General features: G+C 35.6%; 1 protein-coding gene across 1 annotated transcript in view; it reads left to right on the forward strand.

The window, feature by feature from the left end:
- Dnah11 (dynein axonemal heavy chain 11) overlaps positions 1 to 21,918 on the forward strand; it is a 302,098-nt gene that overhangs the window by 102,786 nt on the left and 177,394 nt on the right. The window contains exons 31-35 of the mRNA XM_076853784.2: positions 10,176 to 10,307; positions 12,144 to 12,304; positions 14,795 to 14,951; positions 15,372 to 15,517; positions 18,399 to 18,515. Of these exons, the coding sequence (XP_076709899.2) occupies positions 10,176 to 10,307; positions 12,144 to 12,304; positions 14,795 to 14,951; positions 15,372 to 15,517; positions 18,399 to 18,515 (713 nt within the window). The remainder of the gene's footprint in view (positions 1 to 10,175; positions 10,308 to 12,143; positions 12,305 to 14,794; positions 14,952 to 15,371; positions 15,518 to 18,398; positions 18,516 to 21,918) is intronic.

The raw sequence follows: 21,918 nt of genomic DNA on the forward strand, positions 1-21,918 counted from the left end.
GTGTGAGGTATAAGGCTGCTTTAAACATTCTTGAAAATAGTCTTTTTGTGGGCATTATGTTTTCATTTCATCTGGGTAAATACCTAAAAGTGAAATTGCTTGGTAGTAGAGAAGGTTTGTATTTAACCATCTAAGACACAACCAGTTTTCCATTATTAAATTCCCATCAACAGTGTAACAGAATTCTATAAACTTTATACTTGGCTGTGTTAGGTGTTATTTTTTATAATTGCAGTCTTCCCAGTGGCTATAAAATAATATCCCAGTGCATTTTCATTTGCAATTCTCTAATAGCTAAAGCTATTGGATTATTTCTCATGTATTAATCAATCTTTTGTCATGAAGATCTTTTGCTCTGTTTTTTAAAAATTGGGTATTTTGCCTCTTTATTGTTGATTTGAGAATTTATTTTAGATATAAATCTTTTGTCAGAAAATAAGTAGACTTCTCATTTTCTTAATGGTGTTTGATGAGCAGAAAGTTATAATTTGATGTACCAAAATTTTCATTGATGTGTATGAGAGTCATGCCTATCTAAAAGCCATGAAGATATCCTATTTCTCACAAGTTGCTTTATTGTTCTAGATTTTTCATTTAGAATCGTGATTTATACATTTTTTCTTTTTCCATTGACTTGACTTGGCATCTTGGTCAAAAGTTAATTGACTGTACATAAGTGGATCTATTTCTAGACTCTCTTGTTCCATTGATTTATTTTTTTGTATATATGTCAAATCCATAGTCTTAATTATTATAACATTGTAGTAAATCTTGAAATCATGTTATATTCCCCCACACCAACAATTGTTTGGAATATTCTTAAGTTATTTTCAGTATAAATTTTACTATCATGACATTTATTTTTAAAAGTCTATTTTTGGAGGCCTTATTAAATTTTTTTTTTTAGTGCTAGGGATCCAACCCAGGGTCTCACAAGCAAGTGCTCTAGCACTGAACTGTATGCTTGTCACAGTCTAATTAAATTTTGACTGGGAGGGATGGGAGGAGAATCGAGGGGGCATGGGATTAGAAATGGTGGAATGTGATGGACATTATTATGCAAAGTACATGTATGAAGACACAAATTGGTGTGAATATACTTTGTACACAACCAGAGACATGAAAAATTGTGCCCTGTATGTATAATAAGAATTATAATGCATTACACTGTCAAATATAAATAAAAAATTAATTTAAAATTTTTTGACTGGGATGGCATTGGATCTAAATATAAATCTTGGGGGAATGAGCATCTCTGTAGTAATGGTTTATTGTTATAATAGGACATTTCTAATTTCTCTCAGCAATGTTTTCTATGGTTTTCAATGTAGAATTTTTGTACTTTTCTCAGTATATATATATTTAAATATGTGATATTTGTTTCTGTTTTATATACTAATTAAGTTTTAAATTTATTTTCCAGTGATTGTGGCTGGTAATAGAAATATATTGCCTTTTAAATATTTACAAAGTCTTGGGACTTTGCCAAGTTTGCTTTCTTCATTTAGTAGTTTTAAGAGAGTGTGTGTGTGTGTGTGTGTGTGTGTGTGTGTGTGTATATGCATGCACACGAGTGTACGCCCGAGTAAATTCCATAGGACTTACTACATACATAAATACATCATTTGTAAGCAATGAAATTTTTACTTTTTCATTGTTTTATTTGCTCTTTGTTTCCTTTTCTTAAATCTTTGAGTCAGGACTCAATACAATATTGAGCAGATGTAGTAAAAGTACCTTACATCATATCAGTACATCATATCAACTGAATGTTTCGCCATTATGCCTGATGTTATATGTCTTTACAAATGTCCTTTATCGAATAAAGGAAAATTACTCCTATTACTAGAGAGAGTTTTTATCTTGAAGACACCTTGAGCCTTTTCAAATCTGTTGAGATAGCCATGTGGTTTGTGTTAACTGTGAAGTTTTGAAAGTTAAGTCAACTTTGCACTCCTGACTAATGAACTCGATGTGATCATGACATATTATCCTTTATATCCATATCTTTATGTCTTTCCTGGACTCTGTTTGCTAACAGATTGTTAATGATTTTTGCCTTCATTATCAGTCATTGGTCTGTAATTCCTTCCCCTGTGATACCTTCTAGGTTTGGGATCAGGGTATTCTCAGAGGGAGCTGCCGAGGGTTGCATTTTCTTCTGTTTCGTGACAGTTTATGGCAAACCTCTCTGATATCTGGGCCTGGCATTTTTTGAATACTTTTTGTTATAAATTTATTTCTTCTATACACACACAGCTGTTTAGCTTTGGGGGCTGCTGCTTTTCTTGTGTCAGTTTTGGAAATTTTTACTTTTCAAAGTATTTCCCCATTGTGTTAGAATTGGGGCCCTGGCTGAATCATTCGATGCCTATTGTCTGTGGCTGCTTTCACTCTATAATGGCAAAATAGAGGAGTCGTGACAGAGACCACATGGCCCAGAGAAATCAGAAATGGTCACTGTCTGCCCTTCACAGAAAGTATTCGTCTAACCTTGATCTGTTCTCCAATTTATTTTCACAGTTTGATATATTGTCTCAATATTGTCCGTAGAATATCTAAGTTCTGGCCTGATGTCCCACTTTCATTCCTGGTATTGATAATTTATGTTTTCTATTTTTTCCCATTAGACTTTTTAGGTGTTTATCAACTTTGTTTTCAAGAAACTAACATTTGACTTTGTTGACTTTCTATTGTTTGTTTAATAATTCATTCATTTGCATTTTTATTTTGGTTACTTTTTGTTTTTTGTTCTATGAGTTTAATTTGTTCCTCTTTTTCAAATTTCTTCAGGTGGGAGCTTAGGTTATTGCCTTTACATCTTTTTTCTTTTCTAATATAAGCATTTGAAAGAACCTTTATAACTTAATGAAAAATATCTACCAGAAACCTGCAGAGAAAATCATACTTAATGGTAAAACTTTAAAATCATTTCCATTAGTGTCAAACGTGAGGTAATTATGTTCACTTGTCTCCTACACTCTTTGCTCAATATTGTGCTAGTGGTTTCGGCAATACACTTAGAAAAGTAGGAAGTGAACCTTGGAAAGGAAGGCAACAAATTGAGAATGCCTAACACATGCCCTGATGATTTCAGAAGGCAGGACTTGGTCTTTTAACAATATTCTTTGCTTTGGCTGGTGGAAAGGAAAATCATTGTTTCACATACTGCTTAAAGTGACCCATTGCTGGGTTTCAGGATCCTTATTGCTATTGTTATAAAACAAGAACTTGAGTGTTAGGTCCAGTGGGAAAGGGGTCAAGAGTTCTGATAGCTGGTTCCTAAAGTGCTATCAGTTATAAATTAGAATATGTGCAATACACATGTGCACACATAATGCCTCCAGAAGCACTTAATAAATGTTAGCTCTTATCTGATGATCTCATCAGAGTAGAATTAGATCAGTGGTATTTGAGCTTCTGTCCCTTGCTTTGCACTGACCTCTATTAGGAGGGGGGAGGGTGACACCCACATTGTCCAGAGCCTCTTCTCTACCAGTGTTCTGGTTTCTCTCAGGATTGTCCTGACTTCCTTTTCTATTTCTGTCTTCAGTTTCTCACTCTGGCTTATTCCTGTTATTACATATGCCTAGATCTCTCCCATTACATAAAAACAAAGATGGTTCCTTAATACCACATCACCTTCCATTTCCTGCCCTAGCTCTGTAACCTGTGTCTTCACTAAAGTTTTGTTGAGCTAGTGTCACTACAGTTTTCCCTTGTTATCCTTGGGGGAATTCATTCCAAGACCCCTTTAAATATGCAAACCCATGATGCTCAAGTCATTTATATGAAATGGTGTAGTGTTTGCCCATATCCTATGCATATCCTCCTGATTACATTATATCACTACCTCATTATGTATAATACTTAATGCAATGCTCAATAATTGATATACTTAATTGTTTAGGGAGTAAGGAGAAGTAAAAGTTCTATACATGTTTGGTATGGATTAAGGGTTTTTCTCCCAAATATTTTCTATTCGTAGTTCTGTGGATCTGTGGATCTGTGGAGGTGGAATCCAGGGTGCAGCGGACCAACCAACTGTGCTTATTCTTTCCCTTTGCTCCTAGACTCTCCACAGCCCATTTCTACCAGTAGATTCCATCTATTTCTGAATTCTTAATGTTAGAAAACACTCCCTTCTCCTTCAAATACTCTCCTCACTTATATTCAAGATTATTTGAATTCCAATTTTTACTTAGAACATTTGGGCTATTCTTCAATTTTCCTGGCTCCTCCTCTGATCCCTGAAATGTTTCTGTTTCTTATGACTCTGTCTTGGGTCCTTTTTTCTTTTCACCACATTACCCATCCCTGGCTAATCTCACCCACTGCTAAGGATGCTCTATTTTCTTTGTCAAATTGCTGGTGACTTTGAATTCCAGCTCGGCTGTCTCTCCTGAAGCACAGTCAAAAGCATATTTGATTTGTATTGGAATTCTCACAGGGTACTCACAACACACAACATCAAAATAGCTGAGCTCTTCTTCTTAAATCTGCTCTCCAGTGTTCCAAGTTTCAGAAAATGACATGAATATTCTTCTCCAGTTGCGACACTAGGAGCTGGTTTGACTCTTCTTTCACCTACTGTCCAAGTCGACCACAGCTATCTTCAGTTGCCCCAGAGATGTCTGATTGCCCTGTTTTCTCAAACTGCTGCATTGCTATCCTATTCCAAGCGGCCCTCCTCTGACCTAGGGGGCTGTAGCATCTTCCTCTGGACTTTCTCCCTCTAGTCTTGTTTCCTTCCGATTCATTTCCCTTCCAGAGAAATCTTTTAAAATGCAATCTAATCATCACCCTCCTTCAGACTCCTTCAACACCATCAACACCATCAACCTGTGTGAGGTGACCAAGTACTGCCTGTTCTGGCCCTTGCTTTCCCCTCCAGCATCCTCATGCACCTGTTCTCTCTGCTCCTCCTCCTGCCATTCTGTACTTACAGCTCCCTCCCAGGGCCACCTGCTCTGTTCTGAACCTTCCCACAGGCTGCTTCGGTAGCTGAACACTGCTCCCCTGGGTGGTCAACTCCTGAATTCTTCACAGCTAAAATCCTGCTCAGTCTTTCAGTTTCAGCATACATACTCTTTCCTCCAAAATGCCTTTCCAAGCCCTAGATCAGGCAAAGCCCTGTTTCTGTATTCTGCATGCTATCTAAGTCCTTTGTGTTTGTTTCATCAAACAATTATAATTATGTGTCTGTGTTCCTTGTTGGAGACAGTAACCACATGTGTCATCTTGTGGATGAGAGAACAAATTCTTGTTCTGGTGTGCATTGTCACTGTCCTTCGTTTACTCCTTTCTTCCTTTACTCCCTCATGCAGTGATTATGTGACGAGCACATTCCTTATGCTAGCTATGGTGCCAGGCAGGGTACAGAACAGGACACATGAGGTCCTCCACCCTTTAGAGTTAAAGTGGGGAGGCAATCAACAGGAGCTAAATAAGACACTCCTAAGCACCATAAGGAAAATAAATAGGATTGTATAGAATGAATGGCCAGTAGGGTGTGGCAAATAGTATGCCAGGGAAAGCCAATCTGAAGAGGTACATTTGAACTAAGACTTCAATGTTGAGAGGAAGCCAACGTACAAAGATAACAGGGAATAGGACTCCAGGCAGATGAAGCCCTTCCTGTGACCTTGAAGCAGTCATGATGAGCAACAAAGATAATCCCAGTGTGGGAGGAGTGAGATAAGATGGGAAAAGAGCAGTGCAGGGTTATGGTGGGCCTTGTGGATTGTACTCAGTTACACTGCTTTATAGCCCAGGTTTTTGCTATACTAACATCCTACTTAGAGCCAAGATGAAATTTTAAAATAGCCACTCAAGTTCCAGAGACTAAAGGTAGTGAACTGGAGGCAAGCAGCCTGGATCCAGTAGAAAATCAGCAATGCTGTGACCAATGGCAAGAATAAGTACTAATTGCAAGATAGGGTGTATATTTTAAAAAGCTGCCAAGGACTGATTTCGATGTCTCAGACCATAAACTTGTATGTGATTATAGTCTGACCATATAGTAATTGCTACCTGATGCTACTGCCCCAATAATATTCATTTTATAACTACTATTTATTTGTATGATTACAGAATTTTATTTCACATGAAACAGTATCATCAGGAAAGTCTTAATCTTGAGAGACAGCATAAGATCCCCAACATATGATGCTGTGCACATAATGGTGACAAGCTGTATTTTTAATCATCTTTCATTTGACTGAACTTCTGTGGAAAATGAATCAATAATGTGGAAATCACAGGTTGTTGGGAGTCTCAGCCAAGACAATGCTGAGTGAAGGCGCTTGAAATTATAAATGTTCTTAAGGCATAAAGAGCACTTTTACTGTTATTAAGTCCATCACCAAATACTGGTGGTGGTGTAAGATTTGAGACAGTGAAGACTGGATATCTTGACCCAAAAAAGAAAATATCCTGCTCCCAAAAACCTCTTTGTTAACCAACATGTATATAATTTCATTTAGAAACTTATGTGTGCATGGTCTAGTATGATACATTCATTTGTCCACTTAAGGCAAACACTGCCAGCTAGTTCTGTGACTCTGGGAATAAAGCATTGAATATAACAGTGTCCTTGCCTGCATGGTATTTAAAAGCTTGGGGATGATGAACACTGAACACATCACATGTGAAAAAATGATCACATCTTTGTTAAAATGTGACTATTTTTAAAGTTATAATAAAATAATTGTTAATAATATAACTTTGTTATATTATTATAATTATATTATTAGTAATAATATAAACATCCTTACTAATACTCATTTTTTGACCTTTTGATAATGCCATGCTAATGGGTGTGAGATGACATCTCATTGTGGTTTCGGTTCTCGTTTCCCTGATGATTAGTGATGTTTAATGTTGGTTCATGCACTGATTGGTCACTTTGTATGCACCTTTGGAGTGTCTATTTGAGTGTTTTGGTCATTTTAAATGAGGTGGTTTTATTTTTTAGTTGTATGGGTTGCTATTTCAGGGCATTAACCCTTTTTCAGATATATGATTTGAAAATATTTATGTTGCCTTTTCATTATTTTATTGTTTCCTATGTGTGTAGAAGCTTTTTCTTTCTTTCTTTCTTTCTTTCTTTTTTTTTTTTTTTTTAAAAAGCTTGATGGAGTCCCCTTGTGTAAGTTTTTGTTGTTTGCTTTTATTGAATGTGCTTTTGGTGTCAAGTCCCAAAAAGCATTGCAATGGGCAGAAGCTTTTACCCATGTTTTCTTTTATGAGTTTTATAGTTTTAGGTCTTACATTTACGTCTTTGCTCCATTTTGCATTGAATGTGATTTTTTTTTTTGTATATGGATATAGAGTTTTCCTTGTCCCATTTATTGAAAAAAAACTAAAACTGTCCTTTCCCCATTATGTTTTTTTTGTGACTATCTTGAAAATTAGTTGAAAAATTATGTTTGGACTCTGTCTTGTTCCATTGGCCAGTACATTTTAATGCTCGTGCCACAGTGTTTTTATTATAGTTTTGTAATATGATTCAAAATCAGGAGATATGTCTCCAGCTTTGTTCTTTTTCATTTGATTGTTTTAACTACTTAAGGTCTATTTTGGTTTCATACACATTTTAAGATTGTTTTTTTTCCTTCACGAAAAATGTCATTGGAATTTTGATATAGATTGCACTGAATTTATAGATTCCTTAGATAGTGTGGGCATTTTGAAAACATAAATCCCAGCAGCTTGGGAGTCTGAGGCAGGAGGATTGCAAGTTCAAAGCCAGTCTCAGCAACTTAGCAAGGTCCTAAGCAACTTTGTGAGACCCTGTCTCAAAATAAAAAATAAAAAAGGGCAGGAGATGTGACTTAATGGCTGAGGGCCCCTGGGCTCAATGCCTGGTACAAAAAAGAAAAAAAATTATTTCAATCTATGGACATGGGGTATCTTTCCATTTATTTGCATCTTTTTTCCATTTACTTCATCAGTGCATAGATCTTGCACTTTCTTTTTTTGGTGAGAATATAAGTATTGTATGTCCATCATGGAAAACAGTAAAGAGAGTCCTTATAAAATTAAAGATAGAATTGATCTATAATCCAGCAATCCCACTTCTGGGTATATGTTCAAAGTAAATAAAATCATGATTTTGATCAAATATCTGTACTCCCATGAATATTGCAATGATATTCAAAATAATGAAGATACGGAAACAGCATAGGTATGTGTCGATAGATGAAAAAAGAAAGCATTGTGTGTGTGTGTGTGTGTGTGTGTGTGTTTTCATATACCATGGAATTCTATTCAACCTAAAAGAAGGAAATCCTGTCATTTGCAATTACAGGGATGAATCTGAAGAACATTATGTTTAATGAAATAAGGAAGATACAGAAACACAAATACTACATAATCTCGCTTATGTGGAATTAAAAAAAAAAGTCAAACACATAGTGACAGAGTGGTGGTTACTAGGGGCTACCACGGAAAAGGGGAGATACTGGTCAAAGGGTCCAAACTTTCATTTATAAGACAAATACATTCTGAAGACCTAATATGCAACATGGGCAACTATAGTAAATGATGATATATTGTACACTTAAATTTACTAAGAGTAGATCTTGAGTATTTGCACCAATCTAATCTCCTTCCCCAAAAAATAACTATGTGAGGTGGCGAATGTTTCGATCAGCTTGATTGTGATAATTCCACAATGTATACACATATCAGAATCCTACACTGTACACATTAAAAACATGTAATTTTGTCAGTCATACTTCAATAAAGCTGGAGGATGGGGAGGAAGTAGGTGAAATGCTTATAAAGTGGTTGTCTCTCCTGATACATAAATTTCATTAAGCAAGCTTTCTTTTGCATTTGATTTTAAATCTTTGTGCTGCTTCTTGCATAACTACAGTCCTTCAGGGTTGTAGGTGATAGCTAAGCTTTGTGAAGGCTGGGACAAGTAACATGAGATGTAACTGGTAAGACTCAGGCTCTGAAGTTAGACCAGGCGCTTTGAATTCCCCCTCCCCCACTGCAATGTGGTAATACATCTATGACTCAGTTTCCTTATCTATAAGGTTAGGGTGCTGATAGATTGCTGTAAGATTCAGTGAGATGATACAGGCAATGTAGGTAGTGCTTGGGAAACTGCATTCTCATTTCATGTAAACTGTGCATGTTAAGGTTGTCGTCTTTCTTCTCCCTTCTCACTACAGTTATGTGACTTTGTGTCCAGATGCACAGCAATATTAGGGAAATCTTCAGGGTTTAATGTTTTCTGGGATGTATGAATCGTATAGTTGGGAGCCTGGTTTTGACAGCTACCCAGGTCTGAGAGATTCTCATGAACTTCCATATTCATTATCAACTCTGTCCTGTGCTAACAGTTTGTAACTGTCTTTTGCAGAGTTAAAAAGAAAAGGGGACACTATTGCACCTAGGAGAGCATCTTTCAAACATTTCTGACAAGAATTTACCATAGAAATATTTTATATTAGATAAAGTTCACATGTATTACCTACACATTTGAAACGAAGTTTTGCTATAGAATATCTGCTTCTACTATCTGTAATGCAATATTATCTATTTCATTAAGTTGTCATTACATGTTATTTTATTTCCTTTCCAAAGAAAAGACCAGCTGTTTGAAAAATATTTATCTGATATCCACAGGCCTAAAGAAGAATAGAAATATGAATAAGAACAATGAAATGAGATAATCCTTGGTCTAAATATTTCCTCAGTAATCATTACTGTCTTGCACACAAAAACAAAACAGAATAAATACTAGTTGTTAGGTGAATTTTTATAAGGCAGAAAATAACTTGCCATTAAGCCCTTCCTATAGTTTTGAGTTACTTTTATTTTTCCTTTAAATTTGTAGACACTTCATGTTCCAGTAAAGTTGTGGACTAGATCATCAGTAGTGGGTAATGTACATTCCAGGCAGCCAGGAAACCCCTCTTCTACTCCTGGCTGTGTCATTGTTCCCTAGATAACTGGTCTACTCTTGAGTTTCAGCTCCTTGACCTGTATGAGGAAGTAACAGTATTTGTGTCACCCTAGGTCTCTTTGAGGATCAAGTGGTATAATAATTAAAATTGTTTTATAAACTAAAGTCCTCTTTTAAAATGTGAAGACTATTGGGATGCTAGGTTATGCATTCGTAACTTTTCTCCTTTTTTAAAAAAAAAATTTTCTTCTAGATATCTCAGTTGAATACACTGATTACACTTTTGCTGGGAGAACTTCCACCTGGAGACAGGCAGAAGATCATGACTATTTGTACCATAGATGTCCATGCCAGAGATGTGGTAGCAAAACTTATTTCTCAGAAGGCAAGTTGTTTGTAGAAACTTTATTTTTCCTAAAAATGGTATTTATGCCAGAGTAGTTCCAAGAAAATCATTGTTTTTTTCAACGTTTATACAGTTTAATTAGTCCTGAGAAGCTCTAGTTATTTTTGGTGTATTGATTTGGGTTAGCTAATATATTATTCTGACGAGAGTAATCCCCAAAAAATATCTCAAAGGGTTTTTCCAATGCAGGAGCCTCCAATCATCCAAAACTCAATCCAAAAGAAAGGACCATGAAATGTCAATGCATTTGTCTCCCTGTCTTCTGGCTTCTCTGTGCATAACCACATTGGCCCAAAAACCTGCGACTCTCACCTGTGTGACTTACATAGCCGGTAGCAATAAGATGTTGTGCCATTTAAACCATCTGGCTTTGATCTACTTCCCCTTGAAGAAATTGATGTTGGTCATAATTCTGCCTTGCTTTGGTTATCCTGTATCTTTTCCTGTCATAGCTAGATAATTCACTTGTAAGAAGTTTTTCTAATCTGTTCAGTGTTTTAGTGACATGTTTTCCTTATCTCTTCAAAAAGTCCATGTGTTCTTAGATGCTGTCAGTGTTCAATGTAAAAGGAGAATTTTCTCACCCTTTTCCCTTAAACTACATTTCTCCCTATGAATGCCAGAAATGCACTTGTCTATTGAACAACATTGCCACAATCCCCATCACCCCACTTCCTTTAAACCCCTTTTCTGGAGGTGGTTATACTACAGTAAGACATTTCCTTTTCCAATTTAGATGCATGCAGGTATTATAAAATGCCTTCTGTTTCTTTTCTACTTATTTCTACCCTTATTAAAATCAAAGTAAATGTAATTCTCTCTGAAAACTACAAGAAAATGCTTCTTCGTGTAAGCTATAAACATGCCTTGACCCAGCTTCAGTACCATTAGTGAGCAATGTTAATTTAATCCAAAATTGATCCTTGCAAAACACCATTTACCAAGTGTTCTCATTTTGAGAATGAACTGTTGATGACTACTCCTTGAACATGGCCTTGTACCTTTTGTACTGTCTTATCAGTCTGCTGATTCATTTGTAGGAAGATGAATTATGATTAAAGATGCATACTTTGTTTTGTACTAAGAAGATCATTTGTATAATTCTTGCCCATCTAAAATAAAATGCTGAACCCTGCATAGTCATCAATTAGTAGATACTAATTTTGGTAACTTGAAGTGATTTTCAAGAAACCCTAAGGTCCCATATACCTTGAAAGAGGATATATATATATAATGTGTGTGTGTGTGTGTGTGTGTGTGTGTGTGTGTGTATGTGTGTGTTTAAAGCTGGCAGAGAAATATATAGTATTGAGTAAAGACCTGAAAGAATAGCAATGAAAAAATAGTATTTGCTGTGATGAAATATGAAATGAAAATGAAAAGTATCTATACTAAGAACAAACTGGTTTTAGAATGAACATGGCTGAAAGTATAGTTTATACTGAGATACAGAAATTGTAGATTATGTCTCATTTTGTATAGAATGTATATTTCTTCATTGGATTTTGGTGATATGAGTATGAAGTAATAACATTAATCCTCTGGGGCAATTCATAAAGAAGAAGAAGCATTGCTTGAACAAATTGATCTTGTTTCACATAAAAGCCACTTTAAAATGAAAACATATTACATATATATTTCTTATTAAGTAGTCAACCATCTATATGAAGTTACAGTTTGCAATAGCATACAAGGGCTTTCCTATTCATGAGATTTTAGAAATAAAGTGAGATCCAATACATCTGATTACATTAACAAATCTGTGGTCTCAAAATTATCAGGGTCCTGTGTGTAATGAGTATGCACTGATTCCAGGTCGTCAGTCCCCAGGCTTTTGCTTGGCTATCTCAGCTCCGTCACCGGTGGGAGGACACCCAGAAACACTGCATTGTTAATATCTGTGATGCCCAGTTCCAGTACTTCTATGAATACTTAGGAAATAGTCCTCGACTGGTGATCACTCCTCTAACTGACAGGTAACAATTTCAAGTTTGAGTCAGATGAGAAAAATCAAGCCCAAAGTCTCCTAGCATGAGTGTTGATGTGTGATATTGAAAAGAAGGGAATGAGAGAAAATAATGAACAGTATGAAAGTAGCATGCATGTTAACTGATCGTGACAATAGTGAACAATAGTGAACATTGATTTTAGAGAAGAGTTAGAGAAGAGTGTGAGTGGATGGGATGAAGAGGAGCAATAAACGAATAAGTTATTTTAGGTAATCATGTTACGACAAAAAAGGATGATGTGTTTAAAAGTCTCTTGAAGGTAGAATCCACCATCGTTTGATACCCCTTACCTGAAATGTTTGGGGACCAGAAGAGTTTCAGATTTGGACTTTTTTGGATTTTGAAATATTGGCAGACTTTATGGTTGAATATCCTTACTCTGAAACTTTAAAGTATGAAGTGATTCAAAATAGGGACTTTTTGAATATTATGTCACCACTCAAAAAAGCTCATATTTTGGAGCATTTGGGATACTCAATGTATACAGATTGAGAGAGCATTCAAGGTGAGACCTAGTGATAACACAGAACCAGTTATGCACAGACCTGAGGTGCAGAGAAGAGGGGAATCAGTGCTCAGCACACATGAATAAAAGGGAAGAAGCATTTTTAAGTTTATCAACATGTGAAGATTGTTGGCTTATTAAATTTTTAATTTCAAAAATTGTGCACTTTATTTTAAAGTTAAAAGGAAGATGAGCACATACAAATATGTAACAACAAATCCCACTATTAGTGTATAATTATAGTGCACCAAAAATATGGAGAAAGGAAGATGAATGTTCATTCTGATAGTGGATGTTTGCATTGTGTGCATCTTTTTATCATTTCATTCTCTGCATGAAATTGTTTACATTAACATCATGATGTCCTTTATACATGTTCATCATGTCTTGTTTGATGCTGACCATCTCTTTGAGAGTTAGGCAAGTAGACAGTGTCTTTCTTATGTGGGCAGGTTCAGAGACAGACCAGTCAGCTTGTACCCGATAGACTAGTGCTGAAATACAGTGAATCAATTAGGAGAATGGAGGCTAAACTGCTCTTATAGAGAGACCACAAAATAAAATGGCCTAACTAACAGAAGCTGATGTCTCACATATCGGCCCAGAGCCAAGTGAGCCAGCAGCATAGACTGGCAGGTGGCCAACATACCATCCAAGACTTCCATATTTGTTTCAGCCAGTGAAAAGGGGGATGGAGAACCCAGGTCACACATCTTCAAGGAAATTGGCTTAGGAGTGCCATTTCTGTACATACCATGTTGGTTGGAGCTTGGTCACTTGGCCACTCTTGTTTGAAAGATGGGTAGAAAATCTAGATATAGGTAGCCATGTCCATCCCAAACTTATAACCACTGGAAAAGCCTACAAGAGGATATATAGTCTCTTCTACAGACGATCCTCATCTAGAAGTCTTTCCACTCCACTCATTGTAAGATGCACTTGGATATAAGATGCAGTGGATGTAAAATTCAAAAAACCTTCCATTTTTATAAGTAATTTCTTCTATTTGCAGAGTAGTTTGAATTCCTCAAGGCATTTTCTTTTGGCTTTCTTCATGTCTTTACAATAAACTTCACTTTATAGAGGTGAAAACTGAGACATAATGATGTCAAAAGGATTAAGATTAACATCTGATGATCTGCAAAGTAGACAGTTACTCGTGTCTTGACCTCCATGTATTTGTCCACTAGATCCATCTCTGTATTATGACAAAAATAATTTATAAACCTGAAGAAACCCCAAATAAAGAGCATTATCCATTTGAGATCTTTGCTATTTATTAATCTTTCCTTCAAAACAAGAATTCTGTCTTAGCATGATTTTCTTCAGTCTTGAATCTTCTCTTTCCTGCAATAATATTACAGTAATATAAATGCATATAGCAACATTTCCAAAATGAATTCCTAAAATTATGTTTTAATATATTAAATTATATCACTGCATATTTGCCTTATACATTAAAATAATTATATTTGCATATTATGTATTTATAAATGTACATATCTAAGTCTTAATACATTTATTAGGTAGTGATTTAATATGGTCAGTGTTTAATTCATATATAATCCAAGATTTCTATTTTTTTTAAATAAACAATAGCTTGAGATGTTGTCTGACATGTTAATAGTATCCTTACCCAGATAAATTAGAAATTCAATTGCATTGCAAATTAACTGTTGTTTGTATTCAAATACACACCTCTTAGGAAATGAGACCAATAAACAAATAAGCCAATCCATTCTTCTCTAGTAGTTTTAACCAACATAAAAATAAATTTGATATAAGATATTCTGACATTGTAGCATGAACAAAGGACAAATACATTAATACTATGTGTTACTACCATATTCCCAACCTTAGCTGCTTAAATGTTTTTTAAGAAAATCAATTGCCCCAAATGTTTTATAGACATCTCATATGAGACTGTAATGTTTGTTTTTTATTGTGAAAAGGTGTTATATTACTCTAACTCAGTCACTTCATCTAACCATGAGCGGGGCTCCATCTGGCCCAGCGGGTACAGGGAAAACGGAAACCACCAAAGATCTTGGACGTGCCCTTGGCATGATGGTTTATGTATTCAACTGTTCAGAGCAAATGGACTACAAAGTAAGTTATGAAATAATGTATAAAATTCTAACAACATTATTTCGGTTTGGAATGAGTCTTATCTGAGGTCCTTGGGACCAGAAGAGAGTGGATTCAGTTGTTTTCAGATTGAAATATTTGCTTATACACAATAAGGTATCTATCTTGGGGTTGGGTCCCAAGTCTAAACCCACTATTAATTTATATTTTATGTACATAGACCTTTTACATAGACTTGAAGGCAGTTTTATACGATTCTTTTGATATTTTTGTGCATGAAATAAAGTTTCATGGCATAGAATTTTCTACTTGTTGCATCATGTTGGCACTAAAATATTTGGGGGTTTTGCAACATTTTGATTTGAAGATTGGGAAGACTCAACCTATAAATGCTTGAAATCCCCTTCAACGCAACTCTGAATGCTTCATGTTGTCATTTAGTCCATAGGAAATGTCTACAAGGGGTTGGTGCAGACAGGAGCGTGGGGCTGCTTTGATGAGTTCAATCGCATTGCTGTGGAGGTCCTGTCTGTGGTGGCAGTGCAAGTGAAAATGATCCACGATGCCATCAGAAACAGGAAAAAGAGGTGAGTGCCACACGGCTTTTTTCTCATTTCAAAAAGAAAAAGTGCCATGGAATAATGCAGGTAACTCCACCTCTCTGTTGTATGAAATAAGAAAACAGTTAATTTTGAAGAATTATTTTTCATATTCTCCCATTTTATTAGTGGTTTATTGTGTTGAATACAATAAAATCCTATCATGCTTCTTGAATCTCTAAAGAACGACTTCTATGATGCTAAATCTGGTGATTAGTTCTCCATGCTCTTTCTTGACTTTGCAGGAAGCATCTGACTTCCTACTGTGTGATTCACTTCTTCATGTGGTTTGTAGGATGCCACACCTCCCACTTTCCTTGGGCCTCCTGGCTGCATCTCACCTATAAGATGGGGAAAAGTTTAGCATACACCTTATAGATCACTGTGGTGATTCAGTGGACAGCACTAGGGCAAGTGTCTTCCACATAGTAGGCACCACGGTAAAGCTAGCTATTGTGTTTTATTGTTTTTATTTTCTGAGCTATTAATGTTGAGTATCACAGTCTTTGAACTTCTTTCCTGTTTCTATATTTTCTCCTTTGGTGATTTCATCTAGCGCTTTGGCTTTCAGAAACTATCTCCATGTTGCCAGCTCCCTCCCAGCTGGCTACCCTCCTGTCCCTCATCTCTAGACTTATGAAAACTTCCGCTTGTTGGGGCACCTCAGGACTCAGTTTGATGTCTTAGAAGCCTCTCATGTTTAATTTGTCTGAAATCAAAATCTTAGACTTTCTACCATCATCTGTTTGGTTAGTTGCCCCATCCCAGTAGATGAAAACTCAAAGTTCTTTCAGTAACTTGGGGCAAAAAACTATTCACATATATCCAAAATGGAACCACTTCCTGTATGTGATGCCATGATCCAGATGGCAAAACAGCTGGCAATTAGGGTGTGATGGCTTCGTATAAGAAATAGACTAGCACACAGCACAATTCTGGTTCTCTTTATAAAACTCCTGTTTTTGTTTTTATACAAATGCAACCTCATTTATTTGGCTGATCTATCCCTCTCATTTTTTAAGGGTGTTTTGCTCAGTTAGCTATCTTGTGCATGACGGTATCTTTAATCTCCCCATTGATGAAGGATTATCTTGCCCATTAGAACTATGAACCTGTTCTAGAAGTATTCAGCTTATCAGTGGACACATCCAGATGATTCCATCTTCTAGAAAACTTCCGTTTTTTCCCTATGTGGGCCTGAGACACCAGTTTCCTAGGTTTAGATGCCTGTTGTTTTACCTGCCCCTACCCTAATGCCACATTAGAGAAGTTCATCTCTTTTCTCTTTGATCCCCAGCCATATTTTATTAGTTCTTGCCTGACACCTGGGATATGAAGACTTCTCCATGTTTACCTTGGTGAAAATCTTATTAGATGAAACCCTGATGCCATTTGAGGCCCTCCTTTGTTGTGGAAATTTATGTAACTGACCATGCAGTGATTTCTGAAGATTCCCAGCCACATTTCCTGGGAGTCTCCAGTGTCCACATTTTGGAGTCCTGTCCCTTGATCCTTAGGCTGGCCACCTGCAGTCTGGAGGCTCTTTCATTGTTTGATGAGTTGATGAAATTCCCTTTGCCTTCAAGGAAGGATTTAAGAGATAGAAGCATGCCTGGACTACACAACTTGCAGTATCTTGTGGCCCACTTTGTAGAGGTCCACACCTTTGGCTGGTGGCTGTCCCTGCTATGTAGGGGGTGAGATGTGGCAATAGCTACTTCTCTCCCATTCTCTGAGCAGCCTTGTCTGCCTTCCTTTGCCTGCATCTAGGATATGAAGACTTCTCCATGTTTACCTTGACTATGCAGAAATCGACCTGCTTTTAATTATCCAGTAGATAACATATTGTGAGTCCTAAACATGGTGGATTTTTCCTCCAGATCTTTTCCCTCCCTGTTCTGGGTTAAAGGTCCAGCTCCACAATACTTGAGTCCTCCCCGTTTTCAGCCAGAGATCTTGTTCAGACAGCCTTGCATTTTGTCTCCCTGATCCATTTGAAAGTTTTTTTCGACTCATCTCTCAATTTGGCTCTTATAGCCCTTTACCATTCCATTACCCTGGCCATCAACAGCCTAATGGGGGCCTTGCAAATTTTTCTGAAAATCATTGATTCTCTGTGCTTTCAGGTGATAATGATAGCAATGGTCATAGCTAACATCTGTTGAGCATTTACCATTTCCGAATCAGGGTGGTCTTAACCAGACACGTTCATAATCTCTTTTAACTTCCTACATAATGAAATACGGTGGGTCATATTATTATCATCTTTTATTATTAGAGCTAGGAATTGGAGCATAGAGAGGATAATTAACATGCCTAAAGTGATACAGTTGCATTCTGAACATTCACAGTCTGGCTCTAGAGCTAGCTGTCATAACCATCATGCCGTTTTACCTCTCAGTAATATCAGTAGATGTTTATTGAATAAATAGGGTGAAAGGAAGAGAGCCGTGAGCAAATAGACAAAGACTGAGCAGGGAGCCCCTTTCTCCTCTTGACATGGAGAATTTCCATCTATGCCGTATCCCACTCAGGGACTGCAGCCCACATTGAAGGCAAAAATGTTCTCCTCTTTGATTCAGTGTTAAAACAGTCCAGCCCTCGTTTGTGTATTCTAGGACACTATGGTATGCTAAGATAAAAAAGAGTACTTCTCATATTGGTAATTCCTCTGGGGGAAGGGAGGATATTTTTTAATAAACATGCTTCAAAACATATTCAAAATATGTATGCTTATGAATTTTAAAGAAATCACACAGAATACACAGCCTTCTAATGATAATTTGCATTTTGCAGTGTTTTGCATTTGTCAATGCACGTTCATATTCAATGAGCACATTTAATTCCGTCGGCATTCTTTTTATGGTAGATTTGTATTTCTTGGAGAAGCTATCACACTGAAGCCATCAGTTGGAATATTTATTACTATGAACCCAGGATATGCTGGTCGAACAGAATTACCAGAAAATCTCAAAGCTCTTTTCAGGCAAGTGTTATGCTTTACAACTTAGCATCTGGTACACTCATGCCACCTAACGTTGTTGGCTTGCACTGTTAAGTGATTTGTTTTTACTTGAGAATTCCTGTGGAAAACTCAGTATTTCTTGGGGATCCCTTTATAATAAAAATTTTCCTCATGGTAAATTAATGCTTGTAAATTAGGAAACCAGGATTCAAAATCAGTATTTCAAAGTTATTTGGTAAGTTTAACTATTTTTAGGTTTTATTATAATTTTCACATATTATGAAATATTTGGGAAATATGGACAAGAATAAAGAAAAAATCTTAAAATCCCACCCAAAATAATGGTTGTTGTGGGTATTTTTCCAGTTTACATTGTATGGTACTAAGGAAATTATAGTAAGCATGATTTTTATTCAGTTCTCTTCATTTAACATTTCTAAAATACCTATTTTATATTTTTGGAGGCTCTTTGAAAGTATCATTTAATGTAGCTTTAAAAATGTCCCTCTCATGGCTTGTCTGTGGTTTTGAAACCATTCCTTACTGTCTGACATGTAGAGGTTTTTTTTCCTTTTAGATTTTTATGATTACAAAGTAGCCTATAAATATCTATTCACATAAAAAATATTCTTATTTCTGATAATTATCCCAGAATAAATTGCTAAATGTAGAATTACTAGGTGAATGCCTATTGATGACTTGCTTTCTAAAAACACTCTGCCAAGGAATATCTTTGCCAGCAGTCTATAAGGGAATCTATGCAACTACATCTGGTTCCATTATAATTCACTTATCTTTTTAAATCACCTTATTCAGGTATAATTTAATGCGATGATATGCTCCCATTTAAGCATGTAGTTGGTGAGCACTATGGCAGTCAAGATGCCAAAGGTACTTCACATACCCCCCTGAAGTTCTCATGCCTCTAAAGTTACCCCCCAACACACACACATACTTCAGACCTGTTCTCTATGATTATAGATTAAATAGCTTTCTTAGATACAAACGAACCTATACAGTATGTACTCACTTATATCTGGCATCTTTCTTTGATTATTATGGTTTTGAGATTCACCCCATCATTGAGCTTCTCAGAACTTTGGTGCTTTTTATCACTGATTGGTATGCTCTTACATACCTATTATCCTATTACAATTTGTCATTCATTCAGCTGATAGACATGCATTTAGTTTGGGGCTATTATAAATAAAGCTAATAGGAACATTGGTATAAATCTTTGCATGAATGCATGTTTTTACTTCTTTGGTGTAAGTAGCTAAGAATAGAATTGCTGGCTTGTATGGCGAATGTGTGTTTTACTTTTTAAAATCTGCAATCTCACTGCAAAAGGGATTTTGCCATTTTGCAACCTCACCATTAATACCTGAGAATTCCAGTCACTTTACATTCTTGTCAAAACCTGAAATGATCAGTCTTTTTAGAGTTTGCCAATCCAGTAGATATGTAGTGGTGTGTCACTGTGGGTTTAGTTTGCATTTCCATGCATTCTAATGATGAACATTTTTTCATGAATTTACTGGCCACCCTCTTACCATCTTTTGTGAAGTACTGTATTCTACATAAAATTCCTTCATTAGATAGACACATTGCAAAGTTTTTCTCTTATTTTTGTGTCTATCCTTTTGTCTTAATGATTAAATTTAATAAATTTATCAATTTGTTTTGTTTTATATTATACTCAGAAAACTGCCTAGCAGATGCTTGCAAAAATTTTTAATTGTTTTTTTCTACAAGTGATGGTGTTTTGTAGTTTTCATGTTTTTTCCCCTTTATTCTGTTAATGTGCTGAATTAGATTTATTTTCCAATGCTAAAGTCCTTCAGTGTTGCATTTCTGGGATAAACCCCTCTTGGTCAGGTGTTATTTTTTACATGGATTGCTGATTCAGTATGTTGCTGTTTTGTTAAGATTTTTTTTTTAAATCTTTGCTATGAGACTGGGGCTAGAGCTCAGTGGTAGAGAGCTTGCCTGGCATGTGTCAGGACCTGGGTTCAATCCCTAGTACTGAGAAGGGGAAAAAAAACTATGCTAAGAGAAATATTGGTCTGTAGTGTTCTTTCTTATAATCTTTGTCTGGTTTTGGCATCACAATGATGCTAATATCATGAAATTAGCTGGCAAATGTTCTCTATTTTCTTAAGACTTTGTATAGGATTATTACTATTTAGTCCATAATTATTTGATAGAATTAATCAGTGAAGCCATCTGGACATAGAGTTTTCTTCCTGGGAATCTTTTTAATAATTGAATTTTTAAAAACATATAAAGCAATTGAGATTTTTAATTTTTTTCTTGAATGAGTTTTAATAATCTATATCTTGTAAGGAATTTGTTGTCTAGATTATCAAATGTGTTGGAATACATTTGTTCAAGTTACTCTTTCACTATTTGTAGTGATGTCCTAAATTCCATGTCTGATGTGTGTAATTTGTCTTCTTTCTCTTTTTCCCTAAGGATAAGATAGAAGCATACCAGTTTTATTTTTCAGGAATTCTTAGGGTTAACAATTGAGTCTTTTATTTAGTGTGCCTTCAAAATAATATACTACTTTACATAATGTTGTAAGAACCTCTGTAGTATTTAGTGTTATTTTTTCAGTTTTTTTAATTTAAAATTTGCCTTCACACTCATCTAAATATTTAACCATATTTCATTTGAATTTTCTATTTTTTTATTTGCATAGTTTTCTCTATTTAATTTCAAAAAGAGTTCAGGAAACTTTGTGCTTACTAAAATACTCAGTCACATGTATGTGTGATGAATTTCCTAATCTTTTCATGTTTTTCAATGTAATTCATCTAATGAGAACTTATTTTGGTAGGTAATATGAAGTGAGTATTTAAATAATCCTTCTCCCTAATAGTTAATCAAATATTCTAACATTCTATATTGAACATTTTTCTTTTCTCATAATAACAGCTTTCTCTCACATAGTAATTTTATAATATAATACTTTATATTCTCTCAAAAAAATTCTAGATAAACTCTCCTAGAAATGAAATGTAATAATTACAGAACACCTAAAAAATAATAAAACAGGTATGCCTCTATCTTATGCTTAGGGAAAGTTATTTATTTATTTATTTTCATATGGTGCTGAGGATGGAACCCAGTGCCTCATGCATGTGAGGCACATTCTCTGCCACTGAGCCACAACCCCAGCCCCTTAGGGAAAGTTTTGTGTGAAAATTTTTCAACTTTTCAGGTTTTTAAAATATTTATGACCCAATTTATCTCATGTGTTTCTTTATCTGAGTCTCAAAATTTGAAACTGTCTAATGATGTGTTCATAAATATTGATTAAGGAATAAGATATGGCAGCATTTGTTAGTATCAGTAAAATCTAAAGAAGATTCTGGGTGGAGAAAGCATTGTTTATGAGTAGAGATTGTATGTTTGGGTC

Source organism: Callospermophilus lateralis, chromosome 1 (assembly GCF_048772815.1).
Source record: "Callospermophilus lateralis isolate mCalLat2 chromosome 1, mCalLat2.hap1, whole genome shotgun sequence".
Taxonomy (NCBI): domain Eukaryota; kingdom Metazoa; phylum Chordata; class Mammalia; order Rodentia; family Sciuridae; genus Callospermophilus; species Callospermophilus lateralis.